At 48.5% G+C, this 18986-nt stretch overlaps 9 protein-coding genes across 9 annotated transcripts; 4 read left to right on the top strand and 5 right to left on the bottom strand.

The window, feature by feature from the left end:
• Window positions 1-239: 239 nt before the first annotated feature.
• Window positions 240-1004, top strand: MGYG_08967 (hypothetical protein; the record flags this gene model as incomplete). The annotated part of the gene is made up of 3 exons (XM_003174722.1): window positions 240-531; window positions 643-669; window positions 838-1004. 3 exons carry the CDS (start codon window positions 240-242, stop codon window positions 1002-1004), a joined length of 486 nt encoding a protein of 161 aa, XP_003174770.1.
• A 685-nt stretch (window positions 1005-1689) lies between these two features.
• Window positions 1690-2163, bottom strand: MGYG_02298 (hypothetical protein; the record flags this gene model as incomplete). Its single annotated transcript, XM_003174721.1, has 2 exons — window positions 1690-1795; window positions 1850-2163. The coding sequence occupies 2 exons, from the start codon at window positions 2161-2163 to the stop codon at window positions 1690-1692; spliced, it is 420 nt and encodes a 139-aa protein (XP_003174769.1).
• A 593-nt stretch (window positions 2164-2756) lies between these two features.
• On the bottom strand, window positions 2757-3619 carry MGYG_08966 (hypothetical protein; the record flags this gene model as incomplete). The annotated part of the gene is made up of 3 exons (XM_003174720.1): window positions 2757-3029; window positions 3117-3228; window positions 3387-3619. The coding sequence occupies 3 exons, from the start codon at window positions 3617-3619 to the stop codon at window positions 2757-2759; spliced, it is 618 nt and encodes a 205-aa protein (XP_003174768.1).
• Window positions 3620-5219: 1600 nt separating this feature from the next.
• On the top strand, window positions 5220-6663 carry MGYG_02297 (hypothetical protein; the record flags this gene model as incomplete). The annotated part of the gene is made up of 3 exons (XM_003174719.1): window positions 5220-5823; window positions 5883-6165; window positions 6219-6663. The coding sequence occupies 3 exons, from the start codon at window positions 5220-5222 to the stop codon at window positions 6661-6663; spliced, it is 1332 nt and encodes a 443-aa protein (XP_003174767.1).
• A 2171-nt stretch (window positions 6664-8834) lies between these two features.
• MGYG_02296 (hypothetical protein) lies at window positions 8835-10145 on the top strand (the record flags this gene model as incomplete). The annotated part of the gene is made up of 5 exons (XM_003174718.1): window positions 8835-8896; window positions 9049-9289; window positions 9362-9469; window positions 9524-9928; window positions 10029-10145. 5 exons carry the CDS (start codon window positions 8835-8837, stop codon window positions 10143-10145), a joined length of 933 nt encoding a protein of 310 aa, XP_003174766.1.
• Window positions 10146-10591: 446 nt separating this feature from the next.
• MGYG_02295 (hypothetical protein) lies at window positions 10592-11531 on the bottom strand (the record flags this gene model as incomplete). The annotated part of the gene is made up of 2 exons (XM_003174717.1): window positions 10592-11453; window positions 11512-11531. 2 exons carry the CDS (start codon window positions 11529-11531, stop codon window positions 10592-10594), a joined length of 882 nt encoding a protein of 293 aa, XP_003174765.1.
• A 602-nt stretch (window positions 11532-12133) lies between these two features.
• Window positions 12134-14641, bottom strand: MGYG_02294 (interferon-induced GTP-binding protein Mx; the record flags this gene model as incomplete). The annotated part of the gene is made up of 3 exons (XM_003174716.1): window positions 12134-12438; window positions 12493-12733; window positions 12788-14641. The coding sequence occupies 3 exons, from the start codon at window positions 14639-14641 to the stop codon at window positions 12134-12136; spliced, it is 2400 nt and encodes a 799-aa protein (XP_003174764.1).
• Window positions 14642-16632: 1991 nt separating this feature from the next.
• On the top strand, window positions 16633-17748 carry MGYG_02293 (hypothetical protein; the record flags this gene model as incomplete). Its single annotated transcript, XM_003174715.1, has 1 exon — window positions 16633-17748. The coding sequence occupies one exon, from the start codon at window positions 16633-16635 to the stop codon at window positions 17746-17748; it is 1116 nt and encodes a 371-aa protein (XP_003174763.1).
• A 415-nt stretch (window positions 17749-18163) lies between these two features.
• On the bottom strand, window positions 18164-18964 carry MGYG_02292 (phosphotransferase enzyme family protein; the record flags this gene model as incomplete). The annotated part of the gene is made up of 2 exons (XM_003174714.1): window positions 18164-18380; window positions 18420-18964. 2 exons carry the CDS (start codon window positions 18962-18964, stop codon window positions 18164-18166), a joined length of 762 nt encoding a protein of 253 aa, XP_003174762.1.
• Between the last annotated feature and the right edge of the window lie 22 nt (window positions 18965-18986).

Raw genomic sequence — 18986 nt, 5'->3', positions numbered from 1 at the left:
TATCGTCATCTGTAGTGATTTTTCTTGTTGTTCCTGGAGGTGTTTTTATTACTATAAGTGTATAGGTCGCGGAGTCTGCCAGCAGAACTGCTTTCGACGGGAGGGAAGCTCAGACGAGCCGACAGGCAGACGGTCAGCGGAAAGACGACGGCCAATGGACGATCTAGCAGGGCATGTCTGTATTATCTGCGTGAGCTGTCGGGTGTTGCAGTGGTGGTGGTGGTAGTAGTGGTAGTATTATGGCTGTGATGCTGTTGTTGTTGTTGTTGGTCGGGGGAGAGGGACATGTCGCGGAGGAAGAGGAGGAGGAAGCGAGAGGGACGAGCGAGCGACGAGAGAGAAGAAGAGGACTGGACGGAGCAAGAGAAGACGAGCAGGAGAAGAAGAAGAGGAAGACGAAGACGAGAAGAAGAAGAGAACGAACGCTTGCGAAGGGCTTAGGGGGTGAAGCAGGCCAGCCCAGCGCGGCGGGAGCGGAAGAAGACGAGCAGCAGCAGCAGCAGACGATGAAGCCCCTGAAAGCGCGTATCCGTAATACAGATACATGCACTTTGCCCACGCTAGCAGGAAAAAGCAAAGACGCTCGTCTCTTTTTCTGAGGTTGATGAAGCCGTATCTTGTTGATTATCTCGGTCGAAGTAGATGAGAAGCGTAGACGTTGTAGACGTTGTGTGTTATTGCTGTGTTATTGCTGTGTTGATGCGGTGGTTGGAGTCTGGACAATTGGTAGCATTTGGCTACAGCAGCAGCAACAAGCAGCAGCCAGCAGCAGCACGCAGAGGCTGGCGATCGTGGGCCGTATATTTACTTCGACTGCTAAGAGGAGCTAATTACCAGTGGCTACGATGAGGCTTGGGCCGTTGGACATGCTCATCCTGACCGTCGGATCGAAGCCTCTCAGCGGCCTCCACGACTGCGCGCAGGAGCAGGGAAGACAGCAAGAACAGAGCAGCGAGTCGGGAGTCTTCTCTCTCACGGCCTCTCTTATACGCAAGCATATGTAGCATGTTCGTGTGTGAGTGTGTGTGTGTCTTGTTTATGCTTATACTTCCCCCGAAGAACGAATGCAGCCTGAAGGACGGGGGAAGTCAGGCACATCTGCAGCAGAAGGGCCACCCACAAACCACACACGATCACCGGAGGAACCCATCACCCATCCTTTGCTAAGTGGAAAAAAAACGAAGAAAACCACCAGTCTCGTCGAGGGAGAGGGGATGGGGGGGAGGATGGTACTCCGTAGTGGAAGGGGAAATAACTTCCCGAGCACCTTAGATATCACATCACATCCATGGCCGTGTGACATATCTCAGTCCTCGTTGCTCGTCCCTCTTCTCCTGCTAGGCTGCTTCTCGTGCCCTCCGTCTATCTCTTGTCGGTGGTGGCTAAAATAATCTTATTCAAGTGGTGTGTTTTTTTGGTTGCTTTTTCCGTCCTGTTGCTCTGCTGCTGCGTCCTTCCTGCACGGCAGCATCATTATTCTGGACCATCTCTTAGTCTTCTTCTTCGTCCTCGTCCTCTTCTCTCCCTCGAAAAGAAAAGAAAAGAAAAATAAGCAAAGAAGGGGAACAAGAAACTGTCCCATCCATGGACGGCCCCAAGTGGAGAACAAGGCGTGAAAATGGATCTATAACAAATACGCAGTTATTAATCTTACTTCTGCTTCTGCTTGTTCTTATTTTATTATGATTCTTATTCTCCTGCCACAGCGTGCTCGCAAGGGAAAACCCTATTGTGCAGCCAATCGAGGAGATCAGGACGTGGGAGGAGAAAGCCACTCGAGACAAGGAGGCAGACCCTAAAGGGACAGACAGGAAAAAGACAGGCACAAATAGGAAGAAGCGCAACTTACTTACCCAGCACAAACAGGAAACAGTTCAGGACTGTCCAGGACAGGACAGACAGGGCCCTGACGGTCTCGTAACGGCGTGGCCTGGCCTTGCTAGCTGTATCGAAACAGAGCAGATGAATGGGACGGTGGAGATCCGGGAGGGAAGGGCTTCGCTTCCTCCCTTCCTCCCGTCCATTTATCTCTATTTTATTTGCATTTTGCCCTTTTTCAAAATTTTTTTTGCGTCCCTTCTCCATTTCTTCTCGTTCTCGTTCGTCCATCCGCTTCCGTGGGCCAGGCAACTCGAAGAGAGACTGCATGTCTGGTTGGCTCATTTCGTAAATATACCGTTGAAACGACTTGAGACACACACGATACCTCTTTGTTGCCGGTCTGCCCCTGTGACTCTTTCTTCTTGATGGTTGATTAATGCTGTTTTTAATTCTCGATATGGACACGAGACTGAACATGTCCGAACAGACAAGAGTATAACTCCGTATGTAAGTAAAATGAGGGAAAGGGGCCCCTACGAACCTGCTGCTGCCTGTCCTGCCTCCGGTTGCTATTCCTAGCCCGTCAGATTTGCCCTTTTACAAGCCACCGCCTGCACCAGCACAGCCAAAGAGGAACCCAGCACTGCGGCCCCAGTCACATCCCTGCCCCAGACCCAGCCCTTCCTTTTTTTTTTTTAGGATGACATAAAAGACAGCAACGAACAGAACGAACGCAGCGAGAGAGAGTCAGTGAGAGAGAGAAACGAAGGGGGAAAAAATAAAATAACATCTCAGTGTGTCCTTAGAAAAGAAGCAAGGAGACCCGGACCCGAACTCTCTTTTGTGGAATGGTAATTTTGCGGGTTTCATTCTTATCATCTTCCTTCTCATTCTTTGGCTCTCTCTTCATTTTGTTTTTTTGGCGCGAAACATGCTTACTCAGTCCATTCGGACGAGCAGCGTTGAAGGCCGGAATAAAGACGTAACAGCTGGGATGGGATAGACGGAACAGCAACGCAACTCTGGCTCTGGCTGGAGCACCCAGCTGGGATGGGACGGGATCCCAAAGCAGGGAGGAATGGCATCAGGGGGCCCTCCCTCAGAGCTGTGTGGACGAATGGGTAGGAGGAACCAGTGGAGTGAATCCGATTGTTCGCTCTCCAATCTGCCGTGCTCCGTATGTATAAGTACATACACGTAGCGTTGCCCTAAGAGCGTCCCAAGTCAGCATCCACAACCGCATCCACAGCGCTGGTGCAAGGTCGGTCTGTTAAGCGGTCTGTTTACAAGCCCACCTCCCTTGCGCTTTTTTGCAGCAAAGTAAACAAACTGCACGCGAAAGGGAAAAAATAACCCCCTCCGGTCATTGTTGGCGTTGGCTCGGGTACACCGCTCTCAAGCCCTTGCCTTCTTGTCTCTCAACGGAGCATCCGTAGTCAGTCGGCAACTTAGCTTGACTAGCGGAACTCAAGCTCGCGAAGACAAGAAGCTTTTGCCGGACGCAGTATGGAGTAGCGTGCTCAGATATCGGTGAGCGCTCGTCTACAGGGACAATCCCATCTCACTCCTCTCGCTTTTGCCCTCCTCTCCCCTCGGAACGGTTGACGGTAGATCGATCGGACGGGTGGTTGGCGATAGTCTCATGGCCACCCGACGCCTCTTCCTTGACTTCTTTTCTTTTCCTCTCTCTCTTTTGCCAGGTTGCTTTTTCTATTTCTGGGGTCGTGCCGTCGATAGTCAGGCTCGTACCTTTGATCAGACAGGTCGGAGAAAAAATATAAGATGTCTCTCTTCTCATGTTTTTGGCCTGTCTCTGTCCCTGATAGCAAGTAGAACTGAGTTTGCTGCGCTTCTTTCATGACAGCACGCACTCCAGTGCTCCGTAGTATATGTTGACGGGAGCTGAGGCTTTGTCTAAGGGTTAGTGGCTCCGTGGTCGAGGTCAGCAGAAGCCCGCGGCTAGTCCCTCCTTAGATCGCCCAGGCGTGTCTGAACCACTGTGAGGGAGTACAAGTAAACCATAGCGTCAGAGGGAAAAACCCTTAATCTTCATAGACTCTTGCAAATCCCCTTCGACGGTTCCAGCTGCCTCCCCCTCGACCCAGCCACGAGCCTTCTTCTCCCCCCCCCCCTCCTCCCTCCACCTCCCCTCCCCCAAGACAGCAATCCATTTGAACTATATCATTTTCATCGTCAATCAGCAGTATTAGTCCAGTTTCATATCTTTCATTCCCCAGATAGGTCAGCATCATGCAAGCAAGCAATGCAGTGTTGCCATCCATAGACCCGCTTACTCCTGCAGTAGAAAATAACAAAAAAGGTGGCGGTTGTGCCAGGACAGACAGATAGACCACCTCAGATCAAAATGTGAGATAACGTTGACGCGGGATGGGATCGCAGGTCCAGATACCGTCGCATCCAGGTCTTGGACCATGTCGTGGAGAACGGGGCCTGCAGCTGCATGGTCTGGTGTAATGCAATGCCACAGAAATAATGCGCTTGTAGCATGCATTCCAAGTTCGCGGGTGGCGCTTCTCGCTTTACTTTTGGCTGAGCCTGTGTCTGGTCAAAGCAGGTCAGCCCCTTCTACGGCCTTCAAATCCCGTTCGTAATCTCGTCTGTGAGAGGCGTCGACGCGGCTGAGTAACTATAGACGCAGCTCCTCTGTTCCTGAGGCGGTTGGCAAGAAGTAGCACCGCATTACTATCAAAGTGGGATGTACTCTTGTAATCTTCGTCCAAACTTGCTCGCAGCATTGATTGTTCCTCTGGAAACAGAGGGGGGTATCTTCAATGCCACCAAGTAAACAAGAGTCATTGCCCTCGCTGCGCTCTATACCCCGTACTCTGTTCTCTTGTGAATCATGGCTCTGTACGCTGGCTAACCCATCAGCTGGGGAGTATCCAGGGAACGGCAGACAGGATCGAAAGATACCAAGCCATCCAGCTGTGGCACTCAAGGGCCGAAGCAGTGGTCCGTATTAGGACTGTATCAACGGCATGTAACAGTCTATCCAAGAGGCTGGATCTCATCCATATCAAGTCCAATGTCTGTGGTTGTTAGTGTTGTTGTTATTCATGATGTTGTTGTTTGGCGGAAGTTGACGATGTTATTGATTGGCCTAAAAGGTAATATTCAACTTCAGCTTCAAATATTTCGTCAAAACAACCAAATTATGACCCTTCTACGCATGAATCTCACTCTTGACTCGGCACCAACAGGAGCCTCAGCGCGTCTATACCGTCTTCAGGTCACACAGAGCTGTTGTCTTCACAATGGACCGTCTTCCCACTGAACTGCTTCAGCCTATACTCCACCTAGCCAGCGACTGGCCATTGGGCGATGATAGAATGAGTACTTATGCCTGCGTCTGTCGAAGATGACAGGCTATAGCCGAAATGGAGACCTTCAAGTCTATCTACCTACAGGAAAAAGAAATAGACTACTTTGCAGAGCTGGTAGGTCGCGTCAATCCGCGACTTGAGGTACTGCAGAAGGTTCATTGCCGCGTAAATGCCAACAGCAAACTACGCAGAGACATGGGATTTGATTATTACGATACATCGGGTTTTGTTTATTGCGATAGTAAAGACGAAGAGGATGCGCCTTACGATAGTGAAAACGAAGAGGGTGTGCCAGAGAGTGCTATCTTTACCCGAACAATACACGGCCTGTTCGATGTTCTAGGTAGAGGGAACGAAAACACTCGTCGTCCTCTGAGTTTGACTATTGAGGTAGCATACCCGGATGACGCCCTCGAGCCTCCTGGGTATACCGAACGCTTTCTCCGATTTGTGCGAATAGATGGACACCAGAAGACCCTGAAAAGTCTTATGAATGTTGATTCATTCACAATTTCTAATAGTTACCGGGCAGTGCATCCCGCCGCGGCATCCAAAATATTAGAGGCCTTGCCCCGCGTGAGGAGCGTAGATATACCTCTAGAAGAACGCGGGCCCCAGTCTTTCATGGCGGCTCAGTTTCATCTTCCCCATGTCCACGGTATGTCTACTCAGCTGCTCCCTTTATACCAAATACATAGAAGCTAACCAGCCATTTAGCCATTAGCAGCTTGCTAGAAGCGACGACCAGGTTTACCACGTTAGAAAAACTAACGCTCCATAACACCTTACCATATCCATTAGCTGGGATAAATCCGGCCCTGCATAAGCTCTCCCAGTCTGCTCCTCTCATCGCCCTTGAACTTTTCGGAGGCTGGTTCCTCTCACCAGCTCTATTCTGGCCTTCACGGACATCTCGTCCCGCTGCGGAGCCATTCTGGCCCAGTTTACAGTATCTTCATGTCAGCGCAAATCTCAGGTTTCCAGATACAGACTCGGTAATGTACGGTGTTTATTCCTTACATAAAACAGTAAGTGCTGGACTAATGGATCTAGTGGTGGCTGCGACTTTCTCAGGCAGGATGAAGTCCGAAACTATGAAGTATACACTCCCTACGGCTTGATAGATCCCATGGCATTCAGTTACCTCGTTCTTTCAATTTCCCGCGCTACTTTACAAATGCCAGCCCTCCGAGCCTTGGTGGTGGGAATCACTCCGGGAACTAACAATAGATTGTGTCAGAACGATGGGGACCACGCAATCTGGATTGAATGTCTAGGTTCGGGTGAAAAGTCGGTGCTGATGAAATACAAGAGAGAGACTATGGGAGACCAGATGTCGGATGAAGCAAAATCTCAGGTGCATCGGCGATGGAGGGTCTGCCTTGTGCGCGAAGTGTGTTGGTCTCCTTCCCAGGAAATACGAGGGTTGTGGCAGCAGTTTGTTGGACCCGAAGGGATCACGGGCGTGAAGTATGATCCGTACTTGGCGGTTTTTTGATACCACCACGCCTTGCCCGTGCGGAGTGCTCGTTTGAGTCTCCTCCAGCTACCCCGTACTCCATAATCCGCACAGAGTACCTGTACAAAGGCGATAACCCAACAATAAAGTGAAGCAAGCTGCAAACGCTGAGTGCCAATGCTCTCCTTCTTTCACCTCACTTACTAGTGCTGCACCTAAAATGAGCTAATCGGCTGAAAACAAAGGCTGCAGCGCAAGGGGGAAAATACAGGGACACCGTATTCTTTATTTTCACCCATAGAAACTATGTATTACCGCCACTATGGCACCGGCACGGCCATTGCATCGGTGAGCAGCGCAATGCAAAGCCCTTTGCTTGATATCTATTCTCAAAATAATGTTTAGTGCAGCAGCTAAACGGCCACACATTTCACTAGAACGAGTCCCCCAGACGCAAGATAACTAGTTAGCGAACGAGTCATGTGGCCTTTCTTCGTCTTCTTCTCCTTTTGCCAATCTTTCTCCATGGGCTTTCTTCCCTTTCTCTTCCACACGACTGATGGGCGTGTCTGTGTCTAGCGTCCGTGTCTCTTTGACAGAGCATCCGAATGGCTGGCTTCTGCGGTGGCTTATGCTGTGGAGCGTGCGTGGTTGATCGGTTTGTTGATCTACCGTCCTTCTCCTGTCTCCCTGAGCTGCCAGTCTCTCTAGTCATGGCGATATGGACTGGTATGTCTAAGCTGCAGATACCATACAGCCCTCAGCCCCCAGCCCTCAGACAGACATTCTGATAATTACACACGCCATCGTGAAGATACGGACTACGGACGGATGGCTCCGTACATGCTAGTTCCAGTTTGCGACCACCGTGTCTCGCTGTCTGGTGCCTGATAAGACGGATGTGCGGACGGAGGAGTTCGCTTTTCTTTTTTGCGGATGCAAGCCGCCAGGGTGTGATCTGCCCCCGTCTCCTTTCTCGAAGACATCAGAGACGATAGCGAGGGTAAAACCGGCCGACCGACATATTCTGGTTGGCGGTCTCTCTTCCTTCAGCTGTCAACAAAACTGGCTGGACGAATTATGTTTTTCCTTCAGTCCATCCATGGGTGATATCCGCATGGACTTTCTGGTTTGAGGCCAGGTTTGGCTCAATGATATCCCACCCCCTCCCCCCTACGCGTCCACCGGTCGGAGGTCGACGGCTTGAACCAATGCTTTAAAGGCGCGGATTGCAATGGAAGCTGACCGAGACGTCATCGCTGCCTAAAAGCCGAAGTAGCGCGATAGGCGGTCTTGTCTCGGGATTGCGTCTTGCTCCTTGGTCGCGTGTAGGGCGGTTTGATATTATTCAGGGATGCTGAGTGGTGAGATATCTGCAGGCCAGGATATTTTACATTTTACGGGGTATTTAACAGGTTATATTATCCTGAATATGCCGCGTACAGTTGTCTCCATCCATAACTTCCGCTTAAGATGTATACTTGCATGTAAACATGCATGGTGCATATGCAATGCAAACAAACCATCATTAGCCAGCATGTATTTCTCCTGCTGTCCAGTAGGATTCTCATGTGTTTTTTCTTTCTTTATCCTCTTTTGTCTTCTGGTTGATATGTCTATTATTACCCTCTCAACCATTATCCTATCTTGCTTGAAAGTAATTGTTGGTCTCACTGTGGCTTAAAGGCTGCAGCAGTTAATATCTGGCCAAAGTTAAGAAGCTCAGGCTAATAGCGACCAACTCTATAGAGTTCTATGTCCTATGCCACTACTCTCTTCTGCTATAGACTGATGCTATCAATTTGTTAAGGATTAATACCAGATATACCCTATGAGTAGGCTGTTGATACCTGCAAGGAGCCGTAGAAGATATAGATATCCCAGAGCATCAAAGGGATATTGATTGATGCCAGGCGTATTGTCTTACTCTGTGTTACTGCTAGTCTCTCTGTTTCAATGGATATCACAAGATGCTGCTTCACCATGAATAGGATGTCCTCCTATTCAGCTTTGATAGGAGACATCGCATCGCTCGGGGCTTTGGCGACTAAGCAAAGCTAAAGACTTCACTGTCACTCTTTTTCTTCTACTTATTTCTTTCTCAGCTACTCTCTCTTCTTCTTCTTTCTGTTCCATCTTCAAAGCCTGAAGACAGCAGATTCTTCGTTGACAGACCCCGAAGACGTACAAGCTCAAACCCTTCCTTCATCATGGGTAAACACAGCTTCCACTTCAAAAAGAATACCTTCAACTACGACGAGTACAAGCGCAAGTAAGTCAAGGATATCCATCAAGGTTGTAAAAAGACGCAGATATCTAAATTGAACATATTGAAAGGCTTGATCGAGTCGTCCTGCCAGACAAGTAAGCCATCCCTTGCCAGCAGAGCAAGATCCAGGGTATCAAATCTGACATCCAGCGTAGGATTCTGTGCAAGATCTGCGGCAAGATATGCACCGCCAGCAAGTACTCCAAACGCCAGCTCGATGAGCTGCGCAAGGCGATGGCCAGCAACCCCGGCGTCACCGGCCTCACTCGTCCTGGCTTTGCTGGATGCCGTACGTGTATCAGCCACCAGACCGTAGAGCTCACTTGCTGCATCTGCGACAAGACCAAGTCCCTGGAGTACTTCAGCAAGAATCAGCGTTCTCCGCCTGACACAGCGGTATGTTTTCTCCTATTTCTGATATTAACTACCTAGTTACCTCATTGCAGATGCTGATATCAATACATCCAGAGATGCACCAACTGCGTCCAAAGCCACCTTGACGCCGAGCCAATTGCCGAAGTCCTCAGAGATATGGAAGAAGGGGAGGCTCCTTATGATCCTAGTGCCGTAGCTGAGGTATGCCCAGGTATTCCTGTTCGACACCTGCTTAACTGACCATTATTTTAACAGTCAAAACCCGCTGATGCGAATGAGATCGCCCACTTCCAGCACCTCTCTGTCAACGACGAGGCCCGCCCTCGCAAACCCGTCAGCCACCGGAAGGTCGTCAAACCTGGCAACCGGGCTGGCGTCGCCGACTCAGAGGACGACGTATCTTTTGGCGGAGTGTGGGTTGAGCAGCAGGACGAAGGCACCACAACCACCACTGTTCCTGAGGGTGCCAAAGAAGTAGTCGAATTCACTGCCTTCGACAACAAGGGGACCGGACACCCTCGCAAAACCACTGTCGAACCTGCCCTCAAACCCACCATGCCAGAAGAGAAGCCTGCTGTCCCCAGCGCCGTCTGGAATATCACCACCAAGGAGAGACGTGTAGCCACGACACGCAAACGCTCGAATTTTGCAAAGGTTACCGTAAGTAAAGCTTATGCTCCCCCAGCTACGTTAGACATAACGCACAAATGTCTTTCCTTTTGCCTTTCCCGTGAACCCTTGCTGACAGACACGGTATCAGGGTGTCCGTGTCTCCAAGGACGAAGCTCCCACTCAGCGTCTTCCAGAGCCCACTGGACCGACCATCGACTACGACGATGACTCTGATGACGAGTGCGGTATTGAGGCCTGGATCTAGGTCCCCACCGGCTGAAGATCCCGGGTATCATTTATCACTATCCCATACAGCACCAGGACTCAAGTTTGATATCCATATTCCATTTTTTTCATTTTCATATGCGAGCGGCACAGCGAAGTTTGATCTTCACGAGTAACTTACGAAGGAACGAATACAATGAAACCAGCCCGATCAACAACATGCCCTTCAGCTCTTTTCAATTAGCCATAGCCTTAGGTAGTTAGAAATGCGAAACGAAAGATACGGTTGCATTGTTGCATTGTCGTCGGGATACTTTTTTCTTTTCCTTTTTTTATAACTAGGTACCGCTGAAACTTTCGCGGGCCGGGCCTTTTTGCCGAATTACCCGTGCCTTGCGAGAGACGGTTCTAGATCTCCTGGATATGGAGTAAGGAGAATTCAAAATGTAGGAATTTCTACTATTTCCCCTGCACACCGAAGTTTGTCTACGGCAGCTCCCGAATAGGGAAGTCAACATTCTCGCGCACCACCTTCCAGAAATCCGTGACAAACTCGCCACCTTCGTGCAGCAGCTCAAAAAATTCGTCACGCCAGGTAATGCAATCTGACCAATATACCACGAAGTGAGTTACCGGCCTCCTTAAGCCATCCATCCCATCCACGCCTCCACGAGTATTCTCGTCATTGTATGTATATCTGATAAGACTGATGATATCTCCAACCCTTGTGTGAAAGAAGGTGAAATTTTTCAAGGTCTTATAAAGCTTGCACAGCACGAGGTCTTTAAGGGACTGGATTCCATATTTGTCGGCTACCACATATAGCCGAGCGTGTCCGAGAAAGACGGGGGTATAATCCTGATCTGCCGATACGTTGGAGAAGATAGCAAACCTTTCCCTCAATTCCACACAACATTCTGGAAGAGGATAGTCCTTTTCTGAGAAAAGAGGCGTCGCAGCACTGGATGCCTGTTTCTCGATTATTTCGGGTTTGTCCTTGCTCGAAGAAACTAGATGTCCGGAAAATTTGTGCTCGGTGTGTGATTCTATCGGGGAACCGCTAGGCTCAGGCTCTATGGCTGGTATCTCACTATCCCTCATATCATCATCGCTAGCCTGTTGGCAGCTCGGCGGGGAGTAATCGTTCAAGTAACAAAATTCGCAAAATCGAACGAATGTGTCAACATCAACGTCCGCCCAGGTGATAGTTTTAGAGTGCGCTTCAGCCATATTGCCATTGATGAGGGCGTCTAGGGCATGAGACTGCTTCGCTATGGCTGCAGAATGAACCTCAAAGCGAGCCTTATCGGGGCCAATAAAGAACGTATATAGATTCGAGTCGATAAGTCTACAACTATTTATTTAGCTGTCGCCCTTTCGATGATAGATACCTGTGCCAAACTTACCTGCCAAATGGCTTATCCATGACGTGATGTAGCAACGGGTCCTTGACTTTGATTATCTAGAGGGTTTCAAAGCAGGCAAACGGAGAAAAGAGGAAGAGCGCAGTGAAGGCAAAAGAAGAACCGTGAGAGAGCCTTGTAGGGTATGGTATGGTGATCGTGTGAAAGTGGCGAGTGGTTTATGCAGGTTTTCCATCCTTCACCTGGCCAGCCGAGTGAGGAACTGATTAGCTGGTTAGTTGGTTATAACTCAGGTAATTGGGTTGGAATAACAGACAAGAAGTTGCTCTGGACATTATGATTGGTGGTCATTGTCGGATTTCTTTTCCACCCTGACGTTTCTCAAGTCGGTTAACTAGCAATTTGAGATACAACCAATCATGCTCCAGCGGGAGGAGAGTAGGTGTTACTAAACTACAGGTAGGTAACTATTCGGTATATAACTTACTATCGCGAATCATGCAATGATCCAAGAATGATAACAACTATATAAATAGGTGCAATTTTCACAAACGGCGTGATTGAAGTTCAGATTCAAAGTAGAATTAGACTGCCTCCTTAGCAAGGCTGTGTAAACTATATTTACACAGGGGATGGAAGCAAAAGTTGGCCGTCGTCCTTAGTCTTACAAAACCTGTTCCACTCTTGAGACTCCCTTTTTCTTCTTCTTGTCTTTCTTGGAGGTAGGCAGGCTATTAACGTCGGGCGGTACAGGAACCTCCGGCGTGGGATATTCTAACGCCAATTCGGCCACAGGCTCGGGGGCTGGAATTTCGTCAAATGCATTTTCTCCGCCTGGTATACTGACACATTCTACAGACGATTCAATTGGTGCCTCGTCGACTTCTAATGGAGAATCTACTGGATCTTGAGTCTTGCTTTCGGTCACCGCATCAGACTGGAAGTTTTCTTGATGTCCACTTTTGCTTTCTAATAACTGTATCAGCTCGTTGAACCCCAAGCCTATTGAGATTATACCCATACCGAAATTGTCATCTCCAATGAACCGCTTGCAGGTAGCAGATCCTCTCGTGAGAATATCCAGTTGTTTATTCAATTGGTTCCGTTCGGTTTTATTCTCTTCAGACTCGCCCGCGATTTGCGTAACGACAGTATCAGACATCTCAAACACCGCAACCGGAGTAAATATATTGCTCAAGAGTGAGATAAGCTTCCCCTCAATGGCCTCGATTGCCATGTCATCAATGAATCGCTTTAATGCAACCTATTTTTGGCCGGTTAGCGGATGGTTAATTTTCCCTGCAACTGGATGAATCACCTTATAATATGCCATCATACAGTCCAAAGCTTCGATAGAAGCATAACGGCCCATGTCCCGCTCGGTACGCCCAACAAGAGACTCTACTAAACGGTGGAGGTCATTTCGATGACCTAGGTTAACCAATGTGTGAAGGTCCGGAGCCTTGAAGAACTGCCTTATAATCGTGGAATATTCTTCTTTCCGGCGCTCATTTTGAATTTGTTGATAAGTCTCAATGAAGTAGTGATTGTAGGTAATTGGATGCCCCTCTCTGTGTGGTATCAGGAGCTCACTAGTTTTGCTCTGTAGTCCATTTAGGAGCTTCTCCAAAGCAGGCTCAAACACGGTTTGGAACAGGGCTTTGGCTGTTGCAGCATCAGCAACATGGGCAATCGCGAGGCGTAGAAACTCCTTCGCTGCCGTCCAAACCTCATTTACATGGCTCCGAGCAATTTTCTCCCATGGAGCAGATTGCTCGAAGAATAAATCCTTCACAACCATAGAGTTAAAGGTTCCAGATAGCTCTCTGCCCCTGGACATCTTCAAAAGGGACTCTATGTAGTTAAGAAATTCTCCACGCGTGGTATTAATCTGGTGCGGGTTCATCTGGTAGTAGGCTTCATTCTCTGAAATATTGCGGTAGTGGCCATATCGACTGATTTTGTCGGCAAAGTCTTGATTGAGGTTCTGTGCGATGGCGCGCATACGCTTGGGATAACCCACACTCCGATCAATTCCTTCAAAAAAGGGCTCGTTGTACGTTCCATCAACAGCAGCTTTGGCAAGTGACTGAAAAGACTGGCTGATATGGCATAAATAGAGCCGTTGCTCGTGCATGGTCGCCCGTGGCTCACCCAGCTTCTCCAATTTTCCACAGCAGGCCTCGATCTGGACCTTGATTTCATCAACAAGGCTAGGCAGTTCAGTGGCAATCTGTGCAAGAAGGACTTTGCTAAGCCTCCCTCGCAGTCTATCAATTCCCAATATCGACGGGGTGATGTCTTTCCAAATCCCCTGCGAGAAGAAGTGCTCTTCTTCGGCATCGCGATTAGCCAAAGTTGAGATCCCCTTCTCGGAGTCCATATTTTTCAGAACATGCCACCCGAGCCGAAAGCCGACTTCCTGGTTCTTCGCGAGAGAAACGAAGATCGATTCAGTCGGCGACCCAGGGATCAAGGTATCAGGCTTCGTAATGACTCCAAGCGTTCGACGGCCGGACCTGTCGGCTCCGCGAGCGAGCTTCAGCACGATCTGGTTGGCGATATCATTCTTAGCAGATATTACAGCGAGAATGATGCTTCGAGGCTCCCTCATATAGGCTTGGACGACATCCTGAACCAAGTCAACATCGGATGCCGACTGCTGCTTTGTCTCCGAGTGGATGAGACCCGGCAGGTCAACGATAGTGAGGTGAGGACGGTCAGGCCCCGAAATCTCTATTCGAAGAATGTCCTTTGAGAAGGCCTTTCCGTGCGTTGAGATACCCAGGGCCGCCTTGACATTTTCAATCAACTCCGGCAGCGCTTCAAAGCTATCGACGTCTTCTCGAAAGCTTTCGAGTGAACGCTGTTCAGATTCGCTGCGAGACCGGTGAGGAACGATCGACACGCTCACACGAACCTCTGGAGACTTGCGCAACACAAGTTCAATAGGGAACCGAGTGCAGAGATTGCTTTTGACCGGAAAGGCGACGCCAGATATGGCCTCAAGCACCGAGCTTTTGCCGGACGACTGATCGCCGCAGACAATAATCTGCGGGAGCGAAATGTAGTGGCTAATTCCCTGTGAACGGAGAGTGTCGATAGAATTTAGGAGATCCAGCTGGTCTTCCGAGCATAGCCCGTCAAGGGCGCTTGTGGTGAAGTGTTTCATGGCCGTTAATTCTGTTTCAGCGTGGACTATAATTACGGAAACAGATGCTATAACTACACCAAAACCTCTCTGGAGTAAAGGGCAACTCCAGATCATATATAAACACTAGGGCTACGCGGGTTGAATTATGAATATCTTGCTGCAAGGGAATTATCGCGATATTTACGGCCCAAATTCGGGCAATGCATCAACAAAACCTCCTAGTTGAGAGTATTTCATGCAGCTGCTACATGGTGGGCATTGATAGGGTGCCTTGCTCTCGTTTCAAATGCATCTGGCTTACAACGGCTACGGCTTGTTAACTGGGCGCTGCAGCAGGACCGGCGTTGGCCATTACGAATCCCTGTTACGCCCTTCTGCCATACTGCTTTCTGGGACTCACTCTTGGGCTGTGCCTCAGGACCGTGATGATAGTTTCCCAGCATGAGAAATCCTTTGCTCAACCATTTAATCAGTATGTTTATTTATTCATTTATTCATTTATATATGTTGTTTTATTTTATTTTTTAAATTCAGGGCAGGTTAAACCTGTGGCCTTACATAACTACTAATGCTGCCCTCAAAAAAATTGAGGCAAAATTAAACAGAGAGCCTTGAAAGGTTGGTTCCTGATATTCCATATTCCGTAGCGGACAGTGAGAGTAAGGAACTTCTACTCTTCCTTCAACGACGCCGTATCTAGATTGTGGAGCCTAAATCGATAGGAGCAATTAGTTATAGTTAAAGGTAGAGTTAAATTTTAACTAACTAACGACGAAATAACTTTAACTATCGCGGCTATCAGCCGACTAACTTCACGACTCATTAACTACCTAGGCACCTACGTTCTCCATGAATTGCACTACAATTCAATGAGATTTATATTCTTCTTCCGCGTTAGGCTAATGGTCTATAAAACGAACGTCGAGGGCTTGTTATCTCATTCCTCGTCAATCCATCCGTTGATCCGTTGAAAACATCTAATGCGCCGCTTGAGCCACTCTGCCAATACGTGGCGTCGGGACCGAGGTCGAAATATACCCCAAGTTTGTTTCCATCCTGCACCTAGCCGCAGAGCAGCGAAACATTGGGGCTGTTACTGTGACTTGTGGGCTCCGCCATGACTGGAAGAACGGTGCGTGAGAGTTATAGGCTGGGGAACGCACCACTGAGGGTTCGCTCTCGCTGCGGAGGTGAAAACAGCCCTGGTTGCCTGCCTGCAGCATCGCCACAATTTGCACGTCTGGGCGTTCGGAGACACCCCTCAAGGCCTATACATAGGATGTCATGGGATTATCCAAGTCTGGCATGTCTTTAATAATCAAAATGACTGGTGTACCGAGGGCTTGTGGCATCTTAACTTGTGATAGGGCAGTTAACTAAAAGAGCAAGGGAGCCAGGAAATCGATCCTTGACAACCACACTACGTGAGGTCTTAGAAATGGTGTCGGTGACACTTTTTACGTTATGGACTGACTTACTAGGTCGCGATTTTCTAAACATAATATATCCCCTGTAAGTGTCTATCCCCTTTCGTTATGATATATGAATCCAAATCAATATTTCAAGAAATACACGCTTGTCCGGCATTTTCAGCTTCCATAACTAATGAACTTACCCAGTTAGGCCATCACTTGACAAGTGGCTCATACCAACACTGAGTTACCCTTGCTTCATGGCCTGGCTGACATGAGTCCGGGCGCAGTGGAAGCGGCACAGCGCAGTTGGTCGCGCTCAGCCTCGTTGGTTAGGAGAGTGCATAGTCACTCTACATGATGCACGGCTGTTGCAGCGCGGGGTTTGTCGAGCTAGCCAGTCATCTCGTCCTACAAGTTTTCACTGATGTCACATAAGATACAGGCAGCAGCCTGTCCAGGAAAGCAAGTTGACAGTCTGCCTGGTCCTTCTACTTGGAATCAAACCTCAAACTACCACCAGAGTTCATCCTTAGCATAACTAACTGGTTGCCTTCATATAACTAGCTAACAAACTAATACCCAACCACAAAAGCCATGCCCTCTTCAATCAGAGCGACGGAGGAAAAGGCTTCTCGTCGCTCTCCTGATAAACATGGCGGCGCGGCTAGGCCTTCTAGCAAGGTGTCTATCGACGAACTATCATCCGCCTTGAACTCTCTCGCGCTCCCAGACGATGAACAAGAACCTGTCAATCAATTCCACAAGTTTCTCCATAAAAACGCTGATCTAGTCGACTTTGTCGCCAACGTTATCGATCCGTCCGTATCAAACCAGCAAGCCGCTCATATCGACCTAGATGCATATGTCCCACATGTTCAACGGTTTTGTGCAAGATGGCAAGTCTCGAAACGTGCGGAGCAAAATCATCTCAAACTTGCGAATGGCCTCCGAAACATCCCGTGCATTTTACTGCAAAACCCAACCCGAACGCATGATATGGCCTTCGATGATATGGTGGAAAACACCGCAACTCTCCGTTACCTTCAGGATTCTTTGGATGACAACGGGCTCAGTCTGGATGATGTGATTATTCTGGATGCTATTCCTCTTCTCACGGATAGGGATCTATATCGACTCAGTACCGATGAACGCCGAATAGCGCTATTCGAAGCATCCGAGCTCACACGTCGATTCATACGGATAAATAAAGTATCTGTTATTGTCTCCCTGCAGTGTGCGACACAGAATAATGCCAAATATGACGGCATCTCGTCGTTCCTTAGAGAGCTAGGGTCATCTACCAAGTGGGCTCGAATGGAAACGGTTATGAAAACCTCTATAGACGGTCGGGCGCTCTACGTCGTGCAGGGCTTCCACCCTGGGCATATAATTAGGACATACAAGCCGGATCTGAGAATTAAACGAGAACGCATCCTTCAAAACATTCTGGAACAGGTATACAGCCCTTACGCAGAATGGATATCAGAAATGGCCCGGGAAGAATTTTCTAAGAGCAGAAAAAGGCTAGACTGCTCTGCGAATAAATTCCTCAATGATTTAGAGCGAGCTTTGGCAGCTATGCAAAAGCTTGAAGCCTTGCAAACCACAGTGTCGCCTGATATTGTAATCAAGGGCAAAGATACTAGAAAGCAGGTGCTGCGGGTAATGAAACTCATGGACAATGCCCGATCAATATTGGAGGCTAACTAAACCTATGAGCGGCTGTGTGGTCTGAGCCTACCTTCCGCTTTAATATCAGTGTTTTTTTTTTTTTTTTTTTTGGCAGCATCTACACACAGCCCTTTCACCCATCTTCTAATTCTTAATTTGCTACTTTGGCAATGTTTTTGCTTTCTTTTTTATTTTCCCATTTTCCTCTCTCTCTTTCTCTCTCGCTTTACTTTTCTCTTTTCTCTCCTCTTTGATCTTCTCCCCGTCCCCGTCCTTAGGCATCGCCTTGCTAAAATTCCCTAGCCTAGTTTTATAATAAATACGATGGCGTCCATAACTAGCATCGTAGCACCGTACGTGTCTAAATATTACAGGAGATAAATTCTTGGAAGGTTCTACATTAATGATAATATACATTGGTAGTACCAAGCACCGGCTATCGGAGTGGACTGTGTCAATCATCCAATGGCCATGCAGCTTCCCATTCTTTGCGTTGCCCTTCATTTTCAGGATACTTCGACATGAAGTCCTCCTTAGTCAATCGAATGAGCTCCTTCACTTCGTCATACTCCTCGTGGTCAACGGTGCCATCGACTCGGAAGAAATGCGACCCAACAGCCTCCTTGACATCTCCCATGATATTAATACCATTGGTAGCTCCTTCACAGTCACTATCAATAACATTTATTTCATCTGGCGTAAATTCATACGGGAAGCCCTTCTTCATATTGTCCCGTATGCCTGGGACATCTTCCCAGCCCTTGCGGTACTGGTCTGCCAAAATAGCAAGGTATGCCGCTTCCCCGTCAAGGAAGAGGTTGCGGGCAAAGATCAGAAGAGTAAACCTCACTGTTTCGCGGAACTCAAGAGCACGGAAGAGTGGCTCGATTCCCATGTGCAGAGTATGTCTCCAGAGGGAAACCAGTGCCATTTTCCAAAACAGATTGTCTGCTTTTCGTTTTTTCTCCATAGCTGTAAGATCATTATCATGATCAAAGAGCTTTTGAATCTCCTTGAGATCTGGACGTTGGAGGAGGTCTCCGGCCATACGTGGTCCTTGATACTCAAGGAAGTAAGGTTCAATTGTGTGATCATACAACGGCGCAAGTTCAGTCGTCTGCCAGTCGATAATTCCACAGATCTCAGATGGATTCTCCGGGTTAACGAAGATGTTCTCTGCGTGTAAGTCGTTGTGCCACAGGTGTGATGCCCTAATAGACTTGTCATCTGGGAGCGGATGTTCGACAATATCCATGTATGCCTCTAACGCTTTAATT

Source organism: Nannizzia gypsea, genomic scaffold (assembly GCF_000150975.2).
Source record: "Nannizzia gypsea CBS 118893 supercont1.2 genomic scaffold, whole genome shotgun sequence".
Classification (NCBI taxonomy): Eukaryota; Fungi; Ascomycota; class Eurotiomycetes; order Onygenales; family Arthrodermataceae; genus Nannizzia; species Nannizzia gypsea.
Note: the sequence above shows the minus strand (reverse complement) of the source record. Positions and strands in the feature narration are given on the sequence as shown.